The 19741-nt window shown below is 45.2% G+C and overlaps 2 protein-coding genes across 2 annotated transcripts in view; both read right to left on the reverse strand.

Moving 5' to 3' along the window:
- Positions 1 to 6774, reverse strand: part of F11R (F11 receptor) — a 41765-nt gene extending 34991 nt beyond the window's left edge. Inside the window, exon 1 of the mRNA XM_056853448.1 lies at positions 6717 to 6774. Coding sequence (XP_056709426.1) covers positions 6717 to 6774 — 58 coding nt within the window. The remainder of the gene's footprint in view (positions 1 to 6716) is intronic.
- Positions 6775 to 13278: 6504 nt separating this feature from the next.
- TSTD1 (thiosulfate sulfurtransferase like domain containing 1) lies at positions 13279 to 19509 on the reverse strand. The gene is made up of 4 exons (XM_056853821.1): positions 19422 to 19509; positions 17477 to 17599; positions 15394 to 15556; positions 13279 to 13346 (listed from the first exon to the last, which is right to left on the reverse strand). The coding sequence occupies exons 1-4, from the start codon at positions 19507 to 19509 to the stop codon at positions 13292 to 13294; spliced, it is 429 nt and encodes a 142-aa protein (XP_056709799.1). The 3' UTR covers positions 13279 to 13291.
- Between the last annotated feature and the right edge of the window lie 232 nt (positions 19510 to 19741).

Raw genomic sequence — 19741 nt, forward strand, 5'->3', positions numbered from 1 at the left:
GAGGACTGCAGCAGCACCATCCTGCCTGTGTTTCCCAACACCTAACAAAATGGGCATGCTCCTCTGATCCTGGAGAGAATAGGTATGCATCAGGACTAGTATCCATTTTTACTAGTAGCCATGAATACCCCTCTCCTCCATGAACATGTCCACTCCCCTCTTAAAGCCTTCCAAGTTGGCAGCCATCACCACATTTTGGGGCAGGGAGTTCCATAATTTAACTATGCGCTGTGTAAATACTTCCTTTTATCAGTTTTGAATCTCTCCCTCTCCAGCTTCAGCAGATGACCCCGGGTTCTAGTATTATCAGAAAGGGAGAAAAGCTTCTCCCTATCCACTCTCTCCATACCATGCATAATTTTATAGACCTCTATCATGTCTCCCCTTAACCGCCTTCTTTTCTAGCTAAACAGCCCTAAGCGTTTTAACCGCTCCTCGTAGGGCAGTTGTTCTAGTCCCCTCATCATTTTGGTTGCTCTTATCTGCACCTTCTCATGCTCTGTAATATCCTTTTTGGGGTGTGGTGACCAGAACTGTACACAGTATTCCGAGTGTGGTCTCACCACAGATTTGTATAAGGGCGGTATGATATCAGCAGTTTTATTCGGTATTCCTCATCTAATTATGGCCAGCATGGAATTTGCCTTTTTTACAGCAGCAGCACACTGGGTTGACATCTTCATCGAGCGATCCACTACCACCCCAAGATCCCTTTCTAGGTCTGTCGCTGCCAGCAGAGATCCCATCAGTGTATATGTGAAGTTAGGAGACAACCTGCTTTCCAAAGCACAAGATTAAAGATCTAAATAAAATATCCCACACTTTCTCCAAGGAGCTCCAGCAAGCCCAAACACAACTCACATAAATCCTTTTAGATCTTTGTGACTGGTATATCCAGGGCCAAAGGTGACCACCACAACTTTGTTCTAATTAAAAGTGAGAACGTTCAACACTGGCTTCTGGGGAAGTTGGGGTATTTACTGATATTCCAACACCGGCAAAGGCCCTATCACCCAAATCAAACCATCATTCACACTCGGTACATTGAAACACCAGTGTGTTGTAGCAGTTACAGCAGGGGTCCCCAACCTTGGTGAGTCAGCAGGAGCTTCTAGGATTTTGTAAAAGGGTAGTGGGTGCTGCCACAGGAAGACCTACACGAGGGGTGTCAAACATAAGGTCCGTGGGCCATATCCACCCCCGAGAGCTCTTATCCTGCCTGTGAGCCAGTCGAGGCAGCCCCCGCCACCCTCGATCTGGGCTGGTGAGGCAAGGCCTGGCCCCGCCACGTGGCATTTAAGTCATATCCGACCCTTGTAACAATTGAGTTTCACACCCCTGCCCTAAACCTTTCCCATGTGTATTTTAAAAATAGCTTTTCAATTAAATGAAATGTTTGGGGGGTGGGGGTGGAAGATTCCACTTTTTGCAGGGCATCAAGAAACTTCCAGGTGATAGTGTAAGTAAGCGAGCTATTAATATTTATTTAATTGGGGGGGGAGAACTGCGGTGGGTGACCTTAGTTACCATCTACATGTTGTTGTGGGACTGAGGACTATGATACGGACATCTAGTTGAAGCCAGTAAGTACTCTGTATGATGGATTGATTGTGTGTGTGCATAAGGCGTAGAAGGTCCTAGGAGGGTAGGGTGTTTCTCTGGCTGCACCCCCCCCCCAATATTGTCACCTCTCATCATGACTGTCCTTCTCCCCCTCCCCTCTGCTGGTGGTACAGCTACTGTGGAAGAAAAGTAGTTTCAAGCAAACACACACCCTTAATGAAGGCAAACAGAGACCAGGTGCAAACTCAAGCACCTTTCAGCTTTAAACCATTGACAGTCACTCAAGGGGCCCGGAAGTCACAGGTGGTTCTTCTGAGCACTGTTCCCCAGTACAGCACCCACTCCGTGTTCCAGGAAAGTGGGCAAGGCCGTTGCCCTGAAGGTAGTCCAGGGGTGAAAACATTTAAACATATAATGGATAGATGATAATATGTGAACTCAAATGTTACTATTCAGGAAGTAGTTTTAGAAATTTCATAGAATCATAGTGTTGGAAGGGACCACCAGGGTCATCTAGTCAAACCCCCTGCACAATGCAGGAAATTTACAACTACCTCCCCCAACCTCCCCCCCCCCACACACACCCAGTGACCCCTACTCCATACCCAGAAGATGGCAAAAAACCTCCAGGATCCCTGGCCAATCTGGCCTGGAGGAAAATTCCTTCCTGATCCCAAAGTGGCGATTGGCATTAATTGCAAGCTTTTTTAATCTATTCTTATCAAGTATTGCACAGGGTATCTTATGATTTATGCTAAGATCTACTATTATGATAATCACCATTTAATGCAAATTATTGTATCACTATTTACTGTTTATTAACTGTTGCTATCGTTATTTATTGTTTGTTGTTTATTATGTCACTATATTGTATGTACATTTTTTATTGTATCACTATTTACTGTTTATTAACTGTTGCTATCGTTATTTATTGTTTGTTGTTTATTATGTCACTATATTGTATGTACATTTACACTATTTACTGTTTATTAACTGTTGCTATCGTTATTTATTGTTTGTTGTTTATTATGTCACTATATTGTATGTACATTTTTCCTTTTCTTTTTCCTTGATGTAATCGTTTGTTGTGATAGGGCTTCTATTTTTTCTGTTCGGTTTCTATTTTTTTTAAAAAAATCTTTTATAAGGTTGGCAGGTAGTTCCAATCTTCAAAGTTGCTGCCAAAGTGACTAGAGGATGGATAACCAGCAAATGTTCTCGAATGAAGGGCCCTGTGCTACAGATGGAAGCTCCCCTCCTCTCCTACAACCCTCCACTCTTCTTTCCAGCTTGTGGGCTCTAGACGCACAACACCTGAGCAAATGCCAGGAGAGCCAACAGGCTATGTAGAAGAAATCACGGTCACCCCTGCAGCAGATACCCAGGGAAAGAGGAAGCTGGCCACAACGGGGGTGAGGGCTTGACTCCCCTTTCTTCACGGCCAGTTTGCTGTCCTTCGGGCACCTACCTAATCCAGTGCCCCCCCCCCCCGGCGACCTCTCTGTCCTTCCATCACCCCTGGAAGCTGGCTGGAGAAGTTCTCCAGATCAGAGTCCACCGCTCCAAACCACCGCTCTTAACCACTACCCCATGCTGGCTATAAAAGATTATAGTTATATATTTAATATTAATAACTATAGTTTATATGTCTGCATTTGTGTGTTTGGGATAGCCATGGGAATCTCTTGGTTGACGGTAGTTGCAGAAATGGCTCTCCGTGAGACACCGAGTGGGCCCCACTGTAGCCACTGCCCAGATTTGGCAGGAGATGGCAGAAATTGGGCTCCCCCTACCTAATCCAGTGACCCCCCCCCTGCGACCTCTCTGTCCTTCCATCAGCCCTGGAAGCTGGCTGGAGAAGTGATGCAGGGAAAAGATTCAGGTCAGAGAAAGAGAGGCTTGGGAGAGGGGGAGAAGAAGAGCAGAAGAAAATGACAAAGGGAAGAACGGCAGAGGAGGAAATCTGAAAAGAGATAAGGAAGGAGATGGGGAGGAATCAGGGCAGCCGGGAGGCGTGCAAGAAGGAACCAGGAAACACAGCAGTAGGCACCGTGCCACAGGAATTAAAGAAAGGCTCTAGTTCCATACACCCCAATCAACCATGAAGCTAACTAGATGTCCTTAAGCAAATCATACTCTCTCAGCCGCATAGGGTTGTTATAAAAATGGAGGCGGGGAAAAATGCGTTTGCTGCTCTGGGCTTCCTCAAAAGAAGGCAGGATTCAAAATGTAAACGAGCATGATAATGATGACTTATGGTTGAGGGCAGCAACGGTACTACATCTAGAGCCTGGCCTCCTTATCCCCCTCCGTTCCTTCCATCCCCCCTTGGCCCTTCTGCCTGCCCCTTTTCCTGGCTGTGTTTTCCCTACCCCCATGTCTGCCCGTCTCCATCCTTCCTCTCCCCCAATAGACTGAGTGACATTAATGATAGGCACTGATGCACACCCATCCTCCCTAAGAAGAGCTTCGTGGGGCAGAGGGGTGAACTGAAGTCAAAAGTTGCTCATGACCTGTTCGATCCTGGAGGAAGTCGGTTTCAGGTAGCCAGCTCGAGGTTGACTCAACCTTCCATCCTTCCAAGGTCAGTAAAATGAGCACCCAGCTTGCTGGGGGTAAAGTGTAGATGACTGGGGAAGGCAATAGCAAATCACCCCATAAAACATAGTCTGCCTAATAAACATGAGGATGTGAGGTCACCCCATGGGTCAGTAATGACCCGATGCTTGCACTGGGGACTACCTTTATCTTTTTAAGATAGAGTAGTTGGGCGCCCTCAGCATAGGATTTATCAGTTAGCTATGTTTCTAGATTGTTTTAACCCTGTTTTTATATTATGTATACTTACATGTTGTTAGCCACCCTGAGCCATGGGGTAGGGTGGGGTATCAATAAAATGTATTATTATTAAGACGTCAGGAGAGTGAGATATTCAATTCGCTCACTCTGTCTTGTCTGGACTGAGAAGGACTGGGGTTTCCTTGTTTGATAGCCCCAAAATTATGTAGCCGGGGGGAGCATATAGCCTGAGTTTACAGGACCATAACAATGGTGTCTCTGCTTGCCTCTCTCCAGCTCCTCGGAAACTGCACCTCTCCCACAGAACTACTAAGGCAGATAAGAGACCTCTACGCCCACAGATAATGAGTATCACATCCTAAGAAAATATTATTTATTAGATTTCTAGAATCTTTGTCCAATGCAGACCTGTTTGGACAGCTTGGCTGTAGATCAGGGTATGGGGCAGTCTGCCAGCTCTCGTTCAAGTAATCCCAAGGTGTGGTTTAAAAGGGTACAGAAACATGATCCTACTTGTCTTTGGTTTATCCACTGCCCTCTGAAAAGCACAGGTTCAGGGCTCCTGGGAACAACAGCCGCCAGATCTAGCTGGCAGCCGCTTCCAAAAAAAAAAAAAAGTTGTGAAAAATCGCCAGAATCTGATTAAGTTCTAAGAAAGGGTACATATATTAAGTAATCTAGACCTACAACTCATGCTTGTTGCTTAATCAGCTGCTTAAGAAAAAAAAAGGCACATTTGTATAGAACTGGAATCCAAGGCCAAAAAATAAAAAAAACTACCTTTCCTCAAACAGCTTCAAAATCCACCACAGGTACTTTGAGAATTGTTTGGTATTTACACATTCCGACCAACCACATGCTAGGAAAAACTTCATATAAGGGAACGGAGATTTCTATTAAAGAACAAACCAGCAGAGTCAGACTATTGAGCAAGATTTCAACAAGGAAACAGTTTTAAGAAGAAAAAAAAGCACTCTTTCCAACTGGAGCCACGGCAGGACATCTATCAAACTACAGGGAAGAACAGAAATGAAAGTCCTTTTCGAACTGCCTTTCTAGTTCTGGGAATCCAAATAGCAACGCTGTATAAACACAGATCTATGTAAACTCTCTGCTTATCTAAAGTCAAAGTACTGTACAATTGGGTCAGAAAGCAGCTACTGAACCAACATTAAACAGAACCCGCTTCGATAAGTTTCTAAAAAAGAAAACATGATAGACAACAGTTTTGTCAAGCAGAGGTCCACACGGCAGAAGGCCGCTTGGAAGCTTTATGGGTTTGTCCTAATCTCTCACACGCAAGAGGAGGTCACTAGAACCAAAATGAAGAATTCATACCTCTCGGGTGAAACTTATACAATTGGGGAAATTTCTCTCATGCTGTTTGAGAATACCAGCGGTTGGCTACTGTGCCAGGGGCCGGTTTTGCGGGCACTAGAGACGCTTCCACCTTCAATGGCGCGCTCTGTTAGGTGCCAGGCGCAGCCAGGTTTGCCTGGATCGACTGCCCTGAGCCAAGATTGCCGGGGCAGAAAGGTGTCCCTGAGCTCATCCTTGGGGAGGAAGCCCCCCTCCTCAGAAAGCCGCCCCACCGACTACCTCCTCGCCACTCACACCCACATCCTGCCCTCCACAGGGAAGCTCCTTCGCACCCCTCCCCCTCCAGAGACCTTCTTCCCGCCTGGGATCAATGGGGGCTGCCTGCCTCCCCTCCCCCATTTCCCCCTCCCTACTTTTCAACCTTTCCCCCAACCGCTTTCTTTTGCTTTCTTTTACCACTTTTGCTTTCGGGATTCTCCCAGTTTCTAGCCTCTCTTTTTTCACTTTCCTGTGTTTTTCTCTCGCCCTGACCTGGGTGGCCCAGGCTAGCCTGATCCCATCAGATCTCAGAAGCGAAGCAGGGTCAGCCCTGGTTAGTATTGGGATGGGGGACCACCAAGGAAGTCCAGGGTTGCTGTGCAGAGGAAGGCACTGGCAAACCACCTCTGTTAGTCTCTTGCCATGAAAACCCCAAAAAGGGGTCTCCATAAGTCGGTTGCAACTTTATATATATATATACACACACACACGTTTTTCTCCCCCTCCCTTTCCATCTTCTCCCCCTTCATCTTCTTCCTTCTTTTCTATTTTCTTTCCATCTTTCCCCTCCTCCTGGAGTGGATTTTGAAGCTGTTTGAGCAAAGGTAGTTTTTTTTCTTTTTTTGGGCCTTGGATTCCAGTTCTATACAAATGGGCCATTTTTTTTCCTTAAGCCACTGATTCAGCAACAAGCACGAGTTGTAGGTCTAGATACGCCGTTGTATTGCATGTGCATCCCCCCCCCTTCCCTTGCGTCCGCCCCATCCCCAACTCACAGGATCCGGCGCAGAGCAACACCCAGAGCCAGCCCCGAGGACGCCGCTCCGCCGCCATCGCCTGCCCCGTCCGGACTCCTCGCTCCAACTGAGCCAGCCCAGGCGACGGCGCAGGTGAGCGGGCGGCCGCTCCCGATTGGCTCCCCGAGACGCCCGTCGCTCCCCTGGCCCCGCCCCTGCACAGGTGAAGCGCCGCAAGACGTCGGCGGGGGGAAAACAGGCGGCCCCGCCCGCTGCTCTCTTGGCGCCGCCTGGCGGGGAGTGGAGGAAGTTTCCGAGAGTTGCTCTGCTAGGAGGGCAGAGGAAGGGGGGGGGAGCTGCTGGGTGTGGTCAAGGCGGGTCTAGGCTGTTCCCCTTCAGGTGTAGCTCGTATCCTATTACAGTAAAGCTCATACCCTACCAGAAAATATTTTTTGTTAGTCTTTAAGGTGCTACTGGACTCTTGCCCTTTTTGACTACTGCAAACAGACTAACACGGCTACCCACTGTGAATTACCTATTACAGTAGGGTTGCCAACCTCCAGGTGGCGGATGCAGATCTCCTGCTATTGCAACTGATCCCCAGCCGATAGAAATCAGTTCCCCTGGATTAGTCCCGTTGGCAAAAGATTATACAATTTAATTTTAGAGGGAGGAGGGAGAGGGGGAAGTCATGTAATTATTAAATTAGAATAATATTTGTTTGTCTCTATTATTATTATTATTATTATTATTATTATTATTATTATTATTATTATTATATTGTCTTTATGGAAATATTAAATGAAGAAAAATTAAAAAATATTTCAAAAAAAAAAAGATCAGTTCCCCTGGAGAAAATGGCCACTTTGGCAATTGGACTCTATAGCACTGAAGTCCCTCTCCTACCCAAACCTCGCCCTCCTCAGGCTCCGCCCCAAAAACCTCCCACCGGTGGCGAAGAGGGACCTGGCAACCCTATATTATAGGATGGTACAAAATATTTCATGCCCTGACCTGGATGGCCCAGGCTAGCCTGATCTCAGAAGCTAAGCAGGGTCAGCCCTGGTTAGTATTTGGATGGGAGTCCTCCAAGGAATGCCAGGGTTGCTGTGCAGAGGAAGGCACTGGCAAGCCACCTCTGTGAGTCTCTTGCTATGAAACCCCCCCAAAAAAGGGGTCGCCATGACAGCATTTTACACAAATATATATATATATATATTTCCCTGCACCAGGAGAAATAGCAGGTCAAGAGGAAGGCCCTTTCCCCCACGTGCTACTTTTTTACATGAAGGGATATAGTTTTTGCATTCAGTTTTGCGAGTGATAGTTAGGGTTGCCAGCTCCGGGCTGGGAAATACCCGGAGATTTTGGAGGTGGAGCCTGAAGACCAGAGAGTTTGCGGGGAGGGACTTCAATGGGGTATAATGCCATAGAGTCCACCTTTTAAACTGGCCATTTTCTTCAGGTGGATTGATATAGTTTGGAGATCAATTGTAATCCCAGGAGGTCTCCAGCCATCACCTGGAGGTTGGTAACCCTAGTGATAGTACAGTCCCAGTACAAGTTTGTCTCCTAGGTGTTAGCTAGGGCTAGCACATATACGATATTTATGTGGATACATAAGATTTTTTTACAACCACCCTGTCCGGTAGGATGTTATTATCCCCATTTTACTTTACTTGACAGAGAAAATTGCTGGATTCCTGGTAAAGGAGAGCTTTAAATCAGGAGCGTCATAATTTGTATTTTGCAGTACAATCCTAAACACACACCCACTGAAGCCCATTCATTTCCAGGGATAAGAGACGGGTGTAACTCTGTTTAGGATTGCACCACCAGTTTCTTAGGCATTGAGGATACACCCCCTTTCCTTCCACAGCTGTTTAACTTGCAGCTATAATTTATTTATTTTTTAAAATCATTTTTCCTCGTAGGCAGAATGGAATGAAACGACAGCTCATAATTAGGGAGGGCGCTGCAGAACTAAAGTATTTTACTTTGTGATTTTCAACTGAGTTGTACGGAACCAGTTTTTTTATGTCCTGGGTCAGAATTATTGAAGCAGCTTCTGACTGTTATATAGCTAGCTATAAGTCAGCATTAGACGCTCATACCCTGCCAGAAATTTTGTTAGTCTTTAAGGTGCTACTGGACTCTTGCTGTTTTTTACTGCTGTTGACACGCTAACACAGCTACCCATCGTGATCTATAAATCAGCATGTTGAACATTTCCTGGACGGCGTTTCCACACTGTTGTGGGGGGGGGGGGAATATAATCATGGTGTCATCTTTCTTTCAGGTAGCCGGCTCAAGATTGACTCAGCCTTCTATCCTTCCGAGGTCGGTAACATGAGTACCCAGCTTGCTGGGGGTAAAGGGAAGATGACTGGGGAAGGCACTGGCAAACCACCCCGCAAACAAAGTCTGCCTAGGAAATGTCAGGATGTGACATTACCCCATGGGTCAGGAATGACCCGGTGCTTGCACAGGGGACCTTTACCTTTTACATCTTTCTTTTGAGTATCTGAGAAGGTATAGATTTTGTTCCCACATTCCCCCAAAAAGAAACAAATAACACCGAATTGTGACTTGAAGTCCAGCAACCTGCACATTAAGCACATGACCTATTAAGTTACATTCATGTGCAAGAATTCATCAGGTGGGATTCAATCTGGTTCTAGAAGCCTCCAGTCTGGCAACAGGCCAAGATAGCAAAATCAGGACATTAAAATCCTGATCGCTACAGGCTTTGGTTTGTTCTTGTAACTTCCTTTTGTACCTTATAAGGTGCATTTGCATGTTTCCAGTGCAATGTTATTTCAAGGCTGGGAGTCTATAATGGGAAAATGCTTTTAACAACAATCACCACGTGTCTTGGGAGGCTCATTTGGACACTCTGGGTTTACAGCACAATCCTAAAAATACTTTCCTGGGAGTAAGTCCCACTGAATAGGCCTGAATAGGATTCTGAGTAGATAGATCTGCTTAGGAGTGCTCACTGAAAGAGCAATCGTAAATAGGTCTACTGAGGAGCATACTGCACTGCATACAATAAGATTTACTCCCAGCTTAAGTGTTCCTATGATTGCAGCCATACTGTCCGAGTTTGGAATTTATCTAAACAATCCACACAGACTGCTTTTGACTGTTGTGTAATTATGATACACCGGGCAGGGTGTATACTTCCAGGTATACTTCCTGGAAAGAATTTCCACACATTGGGCGAGGGAGGGAACTCTCTCCTGATCATATCATGTCATTTTTGTGTCCCTGAGCATACAAATCACTTCTCATAACCTGTTTCTTTCTCCATTGCCCATAACTTCGGTTCCTTCAGTATAAGCCCCACTTATTTTAATAGAGCAGTAATTTGATTTTGAGCCCCGTGGCGCAGAGTGGTAAGCTGCCGTACTGCAGTCCAAGCTCTGCTCACGACCTGAGTTCAATCCGACGGAAGTCGGTTTCAGGTAGCCGGCTCAAAGGTTGACTCTGCCTTCCATCCTTCCGAGGTCGGTAAAATGAGTACCCAGCTTGCTGGGGGTAAAGGGAAGATGACTGGAGAAGGCACTGGCAAACCACCCCGTAAACAAAGTCAGCCTAGTAAACATCGGGATGTGAAGTCACCCCATGGGTCAGGAATGACCCGGTGCTTGCACAGGGGACCTTTACCTTTAATTTGATTTGTTAAGGCACAGGTCTTTTAATATGTATGGGTTCACAGTTATACACAAATATACTTCCATTGGGGTTAAGTGCAGAAGAGGGCAACCATGAGGATTAACGGACTGGAACAGCTGCCATACCCAGGAAAGCCTTTCTGCGCTGTTGTTGGACCTCCAGATGAACTGGTTGGCCACTGTGTGAGACAGGATGCTGGACGAGATGGGCCACTGATCCGATCCGGCAGCGCTCTTAAATTCATTGGTCAATCTCGCCTGTTCAGCTTCTCTATAGGTGATCTGAAGCGCCTCGTCTTCTGAAGGTACAGAAGCTTCACTGTCCTTAAGTACATAACAGCTTTGCTGCATCTTATCAAAAAGTCCACTTATTCCAGCATCTTTTTTCCCTGCAGTAGCCACCCAGATACCTTTGAACAGGGCATGACGCAATAGCCACCCTCCACTTCCTTTGGGAAACGGTGCCCAGAATAGTATGCAGCATTCCAACCAAATGGCAGAAATGCCGTAAGTCTATGCAAGACTAGCAGATCCGTTTTCAGTCCTTTCCCTAAAATCCCTAGCATGAAACCAGCCTTTTCCCCACTGCTGCTGACTCACAGAGCTGACATTTTCACCGAATTAATCACCATAACCCCAAGATCTCTTTTCTACTTAGTCACCAGCTAGGCCCTGAAAGTTTCCACAACGTCATCTCCTCCACCTCTCTTCAAGCATACTGTGACATTTATGTTGTGTGTCTCATTAACTGAGAAGTTTTGCGCAAAGAGCCGTCTATTCCCAACCTGTATCGTGTGGCCAAAGCAATAAACAATGGTTTTTTTGTGTTAGATGGGGCTCCGTGAGGGTTTGCTGACCTCTGGTGGTTAATGTTGGTTGGTACTTGCTTTGAAAACATTACAAGGTCCGGTGATAGGTGGACCAAATTCAACATCCGAAAGAGCTGTCTAGTTGTTCAAAATATTGTTGAAGGCTTTCACGGTCAGAGTTCATTGGTTCTTGTAGGTTATCCGGGCTGTGTGACCGTGGTCTTGGTTTTTTCTTTCCTGACGTTTCGCCAGCAGCTGTGGCAGGCATCTTCAGAGGAGTAACGCTGAAGGACAGTGTCTCTCAGTGTCAAGTGTGTAGGAAGAGTAATATATAATCAGAAAGGGGTAGGGTTTGAGCTGAATCATTGTCCTGCAAAAAGTATCAAAGGTAATGTGCTAATCATTGTCCTGTAAGTATCAAGATAATGTGCTGATGAGGGTGTGGTATGTTAATATGGAACCACTGTATCCTGAAGTGATCTGTTAATGTGTGAAATCCAAAACTAATCTGCATGGCTATTGTGGACTGTAGTCTTTGTTAGTCTGGAGGTTTTCAGGACAGGAAGCCAAGCCATATTCATTCTTAAACTCTCTTCTACCAACTATTTTGCCAGATTACACAGAGAAGCCTTTGAAATTCATAAACATCAGCACAACTTTAACAGAAGAGATATAGATCAGATATCTAGAAATAACCACATGATGGTGATAAATCAAACTGTGAGAGATTGATATTTTTCTATAAATAAGCATTCCAGTGACAAGCAAATCAGATTTCTCTGGCTTGAAGACTCAGAGGAGTAAGAGGGGAGATCTAGTGGTAAGTTTTTGGGTATCTTGGGCTTTTTTAATAACCCCTGAAAGCAGTAAGACAGGAGCTGAACCCTGTTTTATGGCTATCATTAGCTATATGATTTAGCAAAGCTACGAGTGCTGATAATTTTAGCATATATTTCAACAGTTCCTGTGGGGTTAATTCTTTTTTGGCTTTATTTTTTTCTATCTTGCTCAATAAAAAGAAACTTTTTCTTTGTTCAATAGAAGATAAACGTTTATGCAGGTGTCTTATCTGGTTTGCTAATAGCAAGAGAAAAGAACAGACTCATTCCAAAACAATGTTTGTATTATCGGAGAGGCAGAAAAGTTTCTCTAAACATGATAAACCCTGGAGAGCGCTGTTGCAAATCAGTTTTTACACTGGCAAAGCCTTGAAACGGTCTAGTGCCGAGTCTCTGTTAGGATGTGGAGGATAATATCACACTACACCATTACCATAATCTGATGTCCTCCTTTACCTGGGACATTCCCATTTGGGCAGGAGAGAGTGTCTACACCAAATATTTTTGGACCTCTTTGCAGGAACGTTTTTCTCACCTGAAATGGCATCTAAAATTCAAAGTCATAACAGCATTTAGAACCCGGGAAGAAATGCATGGAATCTGACAAAATACTCCAAGGCCTAACATTTGGCATCCCTCTCCCCTATAACCATCCATCTTGCATTTACAGTAAAATGTAAACACATTCCCAGTTTCAAACTTCCCACCTCTACCCCTCACTTCTGAAATGTATGCGCTATGTTGTTTCTGTTGGGAGCCAGCGTGGTGTAGTGGTTAAGAGCGGAGGACTCTAATCTGGAGAACCGGGTGTGATCCCCCACTCTTGCGGGGGGCCAAACCACTCCTGCTTGCGGCACTTTTCAGTGGTTGAGTTCAGCTCTAAAATGATGTTAGCATCCACCAGAAGAATGGACTCTGATCCAGGCCCTGGCTTTCTGTATTGTAATGGGCCCTATTAAGGGGCTTCAGTTCAGTAGCAGAGCAGACTGTTGGTACTGAGAAGGGTCCAATCCCTGGCATTCCCAAATAAAGGATCTCCAGGTAGCAGGTGCTGGGAAAGACCTTTTCCTGCCTAAGAGCTTGAAAAGCTGCTGGTGGTGAGACAAAAGCAAACTGGTCTAGACGAAGCGACAGCCAGTACAAAACAGCCCCATAAGGTCCTAGGTAGACCTATCGCTCAGTGGTGGACCACATACTTTGAATGTAGAAGGTCCTATCATCCTGGCATTTCTGATTTAAGACGCTCTCACGTAGCAACTGGTGGGTGGGAAAGACTGTTCTTTCACACCTCACTTTCCTTCTTTCTCCGACCACTCCTTGTAGCCTCCAGCATAGTTGCGAGCCCTGAGGAGGAAACAAATAAACCAATCCCATATATGAGGTAAAAATACTGGCAAAATGAAGAATTTGGACATTACAAGTCCTCCCTCAAAAGCCAAAACAGCCCCGGAAAAGGAAAACTGCCATTCCAGACAGCCTTTTAATAACAGAAACCATATTGTGGTTGCCTAAAAACTGCCACTGAGGTCATTCATTATTTAAAGCTACAGGCATTGGTTCTATTATTTTGGGAGGTTTTCACCCTCTAATGTTCCCCCCACCCCCAGATTTTGGATTTTTCTGCAAACCTGGGGCTCTTCTCAGGCTCATAGAATGATCTGTTCTGTCTGTTCATGGCTCCAGTCTCTGGATTTAAGTATCTACAGATTTGGCCATGTTAAGAATTAGATATATTGATGTTTGACTCAAAACAGCAAATATCATTTAAATTTAAGCTTGGGGCAGGGGCAGAAATATAATTTTAAATTTTATAATATAATACATTTTATAATATAATTTTAAATTTTATAATATAATACATTTTATAATATAATTTTAAATTTTATAATATAATACATTTTATAATATAATTTTAAATTTTATAATATAATTTTATTCTTATGAATAACAGACCACAAGATGCAAGGACACCCCCCCCCCCGCAGCACAGAGATATCAAGGCTAGCAGCCACCAAGAGATTACCTCACAAGTTCATCCTGTGCCCTTTTAAAGTAATTTTATCCAGCCGCCATTACTGTATTTTGTGACAGTGAATTCCTTAAGCTAATTATGCATTGTGTGAAAGAATAACTCTTTTGTCTGTCTTGAATCTGCTACCCATCGGCTGATTCATTATGAGAGGGGAGGGGGAAATCTTTATCCATTTTTTCCACAATATTTATCATTTTATAAACCCTCATTACGCCTCCCTTAGTTTGTCTTTTATTTCTTCTACATGAGTAAGCCATGAACACTTCAGTTTTTCTTTGCAGAGAAGGCAAACCCTTGACCGTTTTTGTTGTTCTTTTCTGCATTACGGGGAGCTTCAAGATACCGTGAACTAAGTGACGGAGCAGGGAGACTTGAACTCACAGCGCATTAGGTTTATAGTTTAATAGGTGGTTTGCCACACACTGGTTCACTTAAGTGGCAAACCCCCTAGTAATTGAACACTGATAGATAGATATAATGTTCTACCTATCTGTGTGTCAGTTTCTCCAAATTCCCAGCTTTCCTTTTAAAAAGTAAATCCCTAGCCCTTTTCATTATAGAGATATAATGAGAAAGGCATATCTCGGCAACAAAAGGGGCTCGAGACTTTAAAAAAAATACACTCACACAACAAAATCTGGGAATTCCGTGCCAAACTAGACATGATATTTTTAGAAGAGTTGGCTTAGTGTTTCTTGGACCTGACTCTGCTTCCCTGCAGCCACACAACTGTTGCAGCACTGTGTGTTTGTGTGTGTGTGGGGGGGCTCTTTCCCTGATTCTGCTATTCTATATGCAGCATTCTGTGCATGTGCAGCAGCAAAAACAGGGAAATAAGTCCCCCCCAAATGCCTTTCTCTTTTTGCCATCAAGTTGCAGCTGACAGCCAACATCGATAAAACAATATTCTATTGCTGATTTTCAAAAAACTGGAATGGCCCTGGTGATGGGGTGGTGGCGGAGGCCACTGCTGAGGGACCAGGGCAGGAAAGTTGCCATGCGGCTATGCTGTATCAGCAGCCGCAACAGGAAACCATGCAAGCCTGTCCCCGTGGAGAAACGACCTGTATCCTTTACTTGTGGAAACAGAGTACAGTGCTATGAGGGCTGTCTTTCATCATACCTTCTCTTTCTATGCCAGACTTAAAGGAAAGGGCCAAATAGAGGAGACAGTGGCCCATGTATATTCCCCATACACCCCAGTAAAACAGCCATCTTAAACAGCCATCTTAAATGAGTTATTTGCTGCACCACAAACCGATTCGAAAAGGAACCAATGCCTACTGCCCACAACCCTGAATCCCAAAATTACCAACTGGATTTGTGGGAGGAAGGGGTACAGTGGAAACCAAAACTCACTTGGCGTAGCCGAGCGCCACGGCTATCTCTGTGGCCCGGGCCCCTCTTTTGCCAATCTGGCAGTGGAAAACCACGTTTTCGTCATCCAGCGGCGGCTTATTCACCCCATACTTCATTTTAAACGTTTCCGGGTCCATTTTGAAAGCCTCTTCTACCTCCACAACTGCACAAAAGAGTCATGGGTTGAAAAACGTCAAGCCTCCCAAAGTGAACCTTGCTTGTTCCAGTAAAAGCCTGCCACAGCCACTTGTAAAAATTACGGCAGTTAAACTCTGTTTATAGCAAGAATGAGAGGAGCGAGCAAGGGAAGGTCAAATCCAAGGCAGGCGTCGAGGTGGAGTGGCATTGCTGCCCACCGGTGCAATGGTCGCAGCCTGCCCTCCTTCTCTTTGGGTGGGCAGCAGTCATGGCATCAGAAGAAGGCAGCATCTTGCGCCAAGGTCTCACAGTGGAGAAGTACAGGAAACAAGTTGCACATGGAAGGTTCAATAAAGTGAACAGGACAAGCACATTTCATTATATATTAACCTTGGAAGGGGTGGGCGGGCTTCCAAAACGGAAAGGGGCCTGGGCCTTTAGGTACTGCTCAGCCCCACACCTAGCAGAAACCCCCTCCCCCTGGTAATTCTACACAACTTTGCATCAAGCTTCTCTTCCCAGCCTGACATGGGCCTTAGCACCATGCAGAATAGTCTCAGGTGCCGGTCCAAACAGACCAAAAGAGCTCTTGCCTCGTAGTGACGTTTTATGGTTTTTTAAGCAGTTTTTTAAGTGAATATGATAGTACTTTGTTAGCAGCTTTCGAAAATAGGACTGTGTTATCTACTTCCAATGGAGGAGGTTCTATATCCCTCACAGGCCAGCCGCAGGTCAGCTATAGAAGAGTTGGTTTTTATATGCCGACTTTCTCTACCACTTAAGGAAGAATCAAAATGGCTTACAATCACCTTCCCTTCCCCTCCCCACAGCAGACACCCTGTGAGGTAGGTGGGGCTGAGAGAGTATGACTAACCCCAGGTCACCCAGCTGGCTTCATGTATAGGAGTGGGGAAACTAATCCAGTTCACCAGATTATTCTCCGCCGCTCATGTGGAGTAGTGGGGAATCAAACCAGGGTCTCCAGATCAGAACCCACTGCTCCACACCATCGCTCTTAACCACTACACCACACTGGCTCTCACACCATTTGCATTTTCCCCATGGTCTTCTGGACATACTCCGTTATCCTGAGACTTAAAAACCTTGAACTTGTTCCAGTTTTAGATTTGTTTACATAAGGAAAGGGTGGGATTCACATAGTACATCTGGAAGGCATAAAGCCAATGAAATTTCTACGTGTTCTGGAGTCAAAGTAATAGATGCCCAGCCGAATTTACAACTTAAAGGGAGGATATGAGAAGCAGCAGCAACCTTCTCCCCCTGAGGAAATCATGACAGACCCGGAGCAAGCATGCGAGTAGGAAAAGGCATTCATAAGGGCTGCAAAGACCAACCTTGAAGCTACTGTCGGGAACTTTGCATCTAGTGTCATGTATGCAGGGCCGGATTTAGGTTTGATGAGGCCCTAAGCTATTGAAGGTAATGGGGCCCTTTATATGTCCAGCTGTTCTTTTTCAACAACAAATTGTCGCTGTTTTTTGTGTTGAATATATGCTATATGGTAATTTATGGACCTAATAGGTATCTAAAACCATTTGCACATAACAAAATATGTATTTTATCAAAGTAATTGTTGAACTGAAATACAATTAAGAAGTATATTAATAGTGAAATAATTATTAAGCTCTAACTTAAAATGATTTTTTATTTTTATTTTAACAAACCAGTGATATTTTAGGGAGCAGGCTAGCAGGTGGGGCCCATTACTTACATCTTAGGAGCCTACACAAAACACTGTTGCTGTATGTAGGTTTTATTTTATTTGTTTTTTATCTTATATTTTGGAAATGTACATCCAGGTTTTTTTTCCTTTAAATTTTTTGGGGGCTCCCAAGAGAGTGGGGCTCTAAGCTATAGCTTGTTTAGCTTATACGTAAATCCGGCACTGCATGTATGCAGATAAGCTATAGCACACTGTTCTCACCTGGAATGTTAACAGAATTGGCTATTTTCCCATTGGCTACTTCTTCTGGCGACCGCACATCAAAGATCCGGGCCTCCCCTTTGGCCACCAGCTTCTTTATATCCTCATAGGAAATGACTTTTGCTTTAAGAAAAGGGAGAAGAAAACCAGCCATTTGCATTTCTCCCCAGGGTCTTCTGGACATACTGTTATCCTGAGACTTTAAAACCCTGAACTTGTTCCAGTTTTAGATTTGTTTATATAAGCAAAGGATGGGATTCACACAGTACATCTGGAGGACGTAAAGCCAATGAAACAACCATGCAATTTATGAACAGTAAAATGTGCACCTGCAGATATCTCTCCTCTCCCACACCTTTTTATAGGCTCTCCTCCACTGGATCCATTCTTCTAATAGCAGAGCCTTCCTTCAGAAAAATATGCCTCTTCCACCAGCTTAGAGCTTGGAAGCTAAACAAAGTCAGCCAGGGCTAGCACTTGGATGAAAGACCGCCAAGGAAGACAGGGGTCAGTGCATGGAAGAAGGCAATGACAAACCACCTCTGGTCATCTCTTGAACACATGAACACATGAAGCCACCTTATATTGAACCAGACCACTGGTCCATCAAGGTCAGTATTGTCTACTCAGATTGGTGGCAGCTCACCAGTCTCAGGCAGAGGTCGCTCACATCACCTACCACCTGATCCTTTTAACTGGAGATGCTGGGGATTGAACCTGGGTTCTTCTGCATGCCAAGCAGATGTTTACCACTGAGCCATGGCCCCTCTTGCCTGGAATGCCCTGTAAATGGGGATGCCATGAGTCAGTTGCCAGTCAACGGCATCTTCTTCTCTGCCAGAGCAGGGTTCCTTACACCGAAGGAAGGCTCTGCTGCCACCAAAACAGATTCACGGGATCCCACTGGGGTTGCCAGGAGACCTGGAGAAAAACGTACTGTCTCGTGAATAGAGGCATAATGTGCAGAAGTAGGGAGATGAAACTTTTCATAACATCAAGATAAATATACCACTAAGCCTCTATTCAAGGGACAGGATAATTTTCTTCAAGGCTAACTGGCAACCTTACAACCCACCCACATTTAGCTGCTGACGCTTTTGGTGGGAACTCTTCAGCTGCTAATTGTTTGCATAGCACGTGGCTACTTTTAAAGGCATAGGATCAGGGCCTGGAAAAAACACCCTTGGACGGGAGACCATTCAAAATCATCAGACATTACCATGTTGGAAGAGTATGGCATCCCTTTTACGAACACTGGGACAAAAACTTCAGAAGGTCTTTATTCATTCTTCGGGTGTGCTTCCAGGTAAGCATGCACAAGAATATCAGCAAGCCAGACTGGCAAGCGTACTCCCATGCAAAAGTATGAAATGCGTTTTGAAAACACGTAGAAAAGAAGGCAACGGATTAAATGCCGCACTGGCGATCAGTGGAAATTAAAAGGTTTGCGATCTTGTTAAACATAAGAGACTTCGGTTTCCACCCCTTCCCTGAGACACGCACCATTCACCCTCCTCGTCTCAAGGTCCATGGTGACTTGGTAACACTAAGTTGCAGAATAATGTGTGTGTGTTGTGCCGTCAAGTCGCTTCTGACTCATGGCAACCCTATGAATGAAAGTCCTCCAAAATGACCTGTCTTTGACAGCCCTGCTCAGATCTTGCAGATTGAAGACTGTGGCTTCCTTTATTGAGTCGATCCATCTCTTGTTGGGTCTTCCTCTTTTCCTGCTGCCCTCAACTTTTCGTAGCATGACGGTCTTTTCCAGTGACTCTTGTCGTCTCATGACATGACCAAATAATAATACCCCCCCCAAAAAAAAACTAAAACAGAGGCTACCTTTACCTGTGCAATTTCTACCTGCGCAGCAGAGGTAAAACGAGATTTGTGGAGGTTTTTTTTTTTTTTTTTTTTTGCAAATTTTCCCCAAGGGCAGCGGACTTACCTCTGTCCGCGATGCTCATGTTCACACGTGCGACGCGTCCTGGGCTGCGTGCAAGAGTCAGGGCCGCCAGCTTCCGCAGGGCTTCCATTGATTGGCAGGGAGGCGGGCTTCCTTACCGCCCACGGAACAGAGGCCGCCTTCGAAAGCGACGCTTGCACTCGCAGGCACCGTCTCCAAAGTCCCCGAAAGCAAGCAAAGTAGGTTGGTTTGCCAGTGCCTTCCTCTGCATAGAGACCCTGGGATTCCTTGGTGGTCTCCCATGCAAATACTCACCAGGGGTAATTCACAGTGGGTCGCCGTGTTAGTCTGTCTGCAGTAGT

The sequence above is a fragment of the Euleptes europaea genome, chromosome 7 (genome assembly GCF_029931775.1).
Source record: "Euleptes europaea isolate rEulEur1 chromosome 7, rEulEur1.hap1, whole genome shotgun sequence".
NCBI lineage: Eukaryota > Metazoa > Chordata > Lepidosauria > Squamata > Sphaerodactylidae > Euleptes > Euleptes europaea.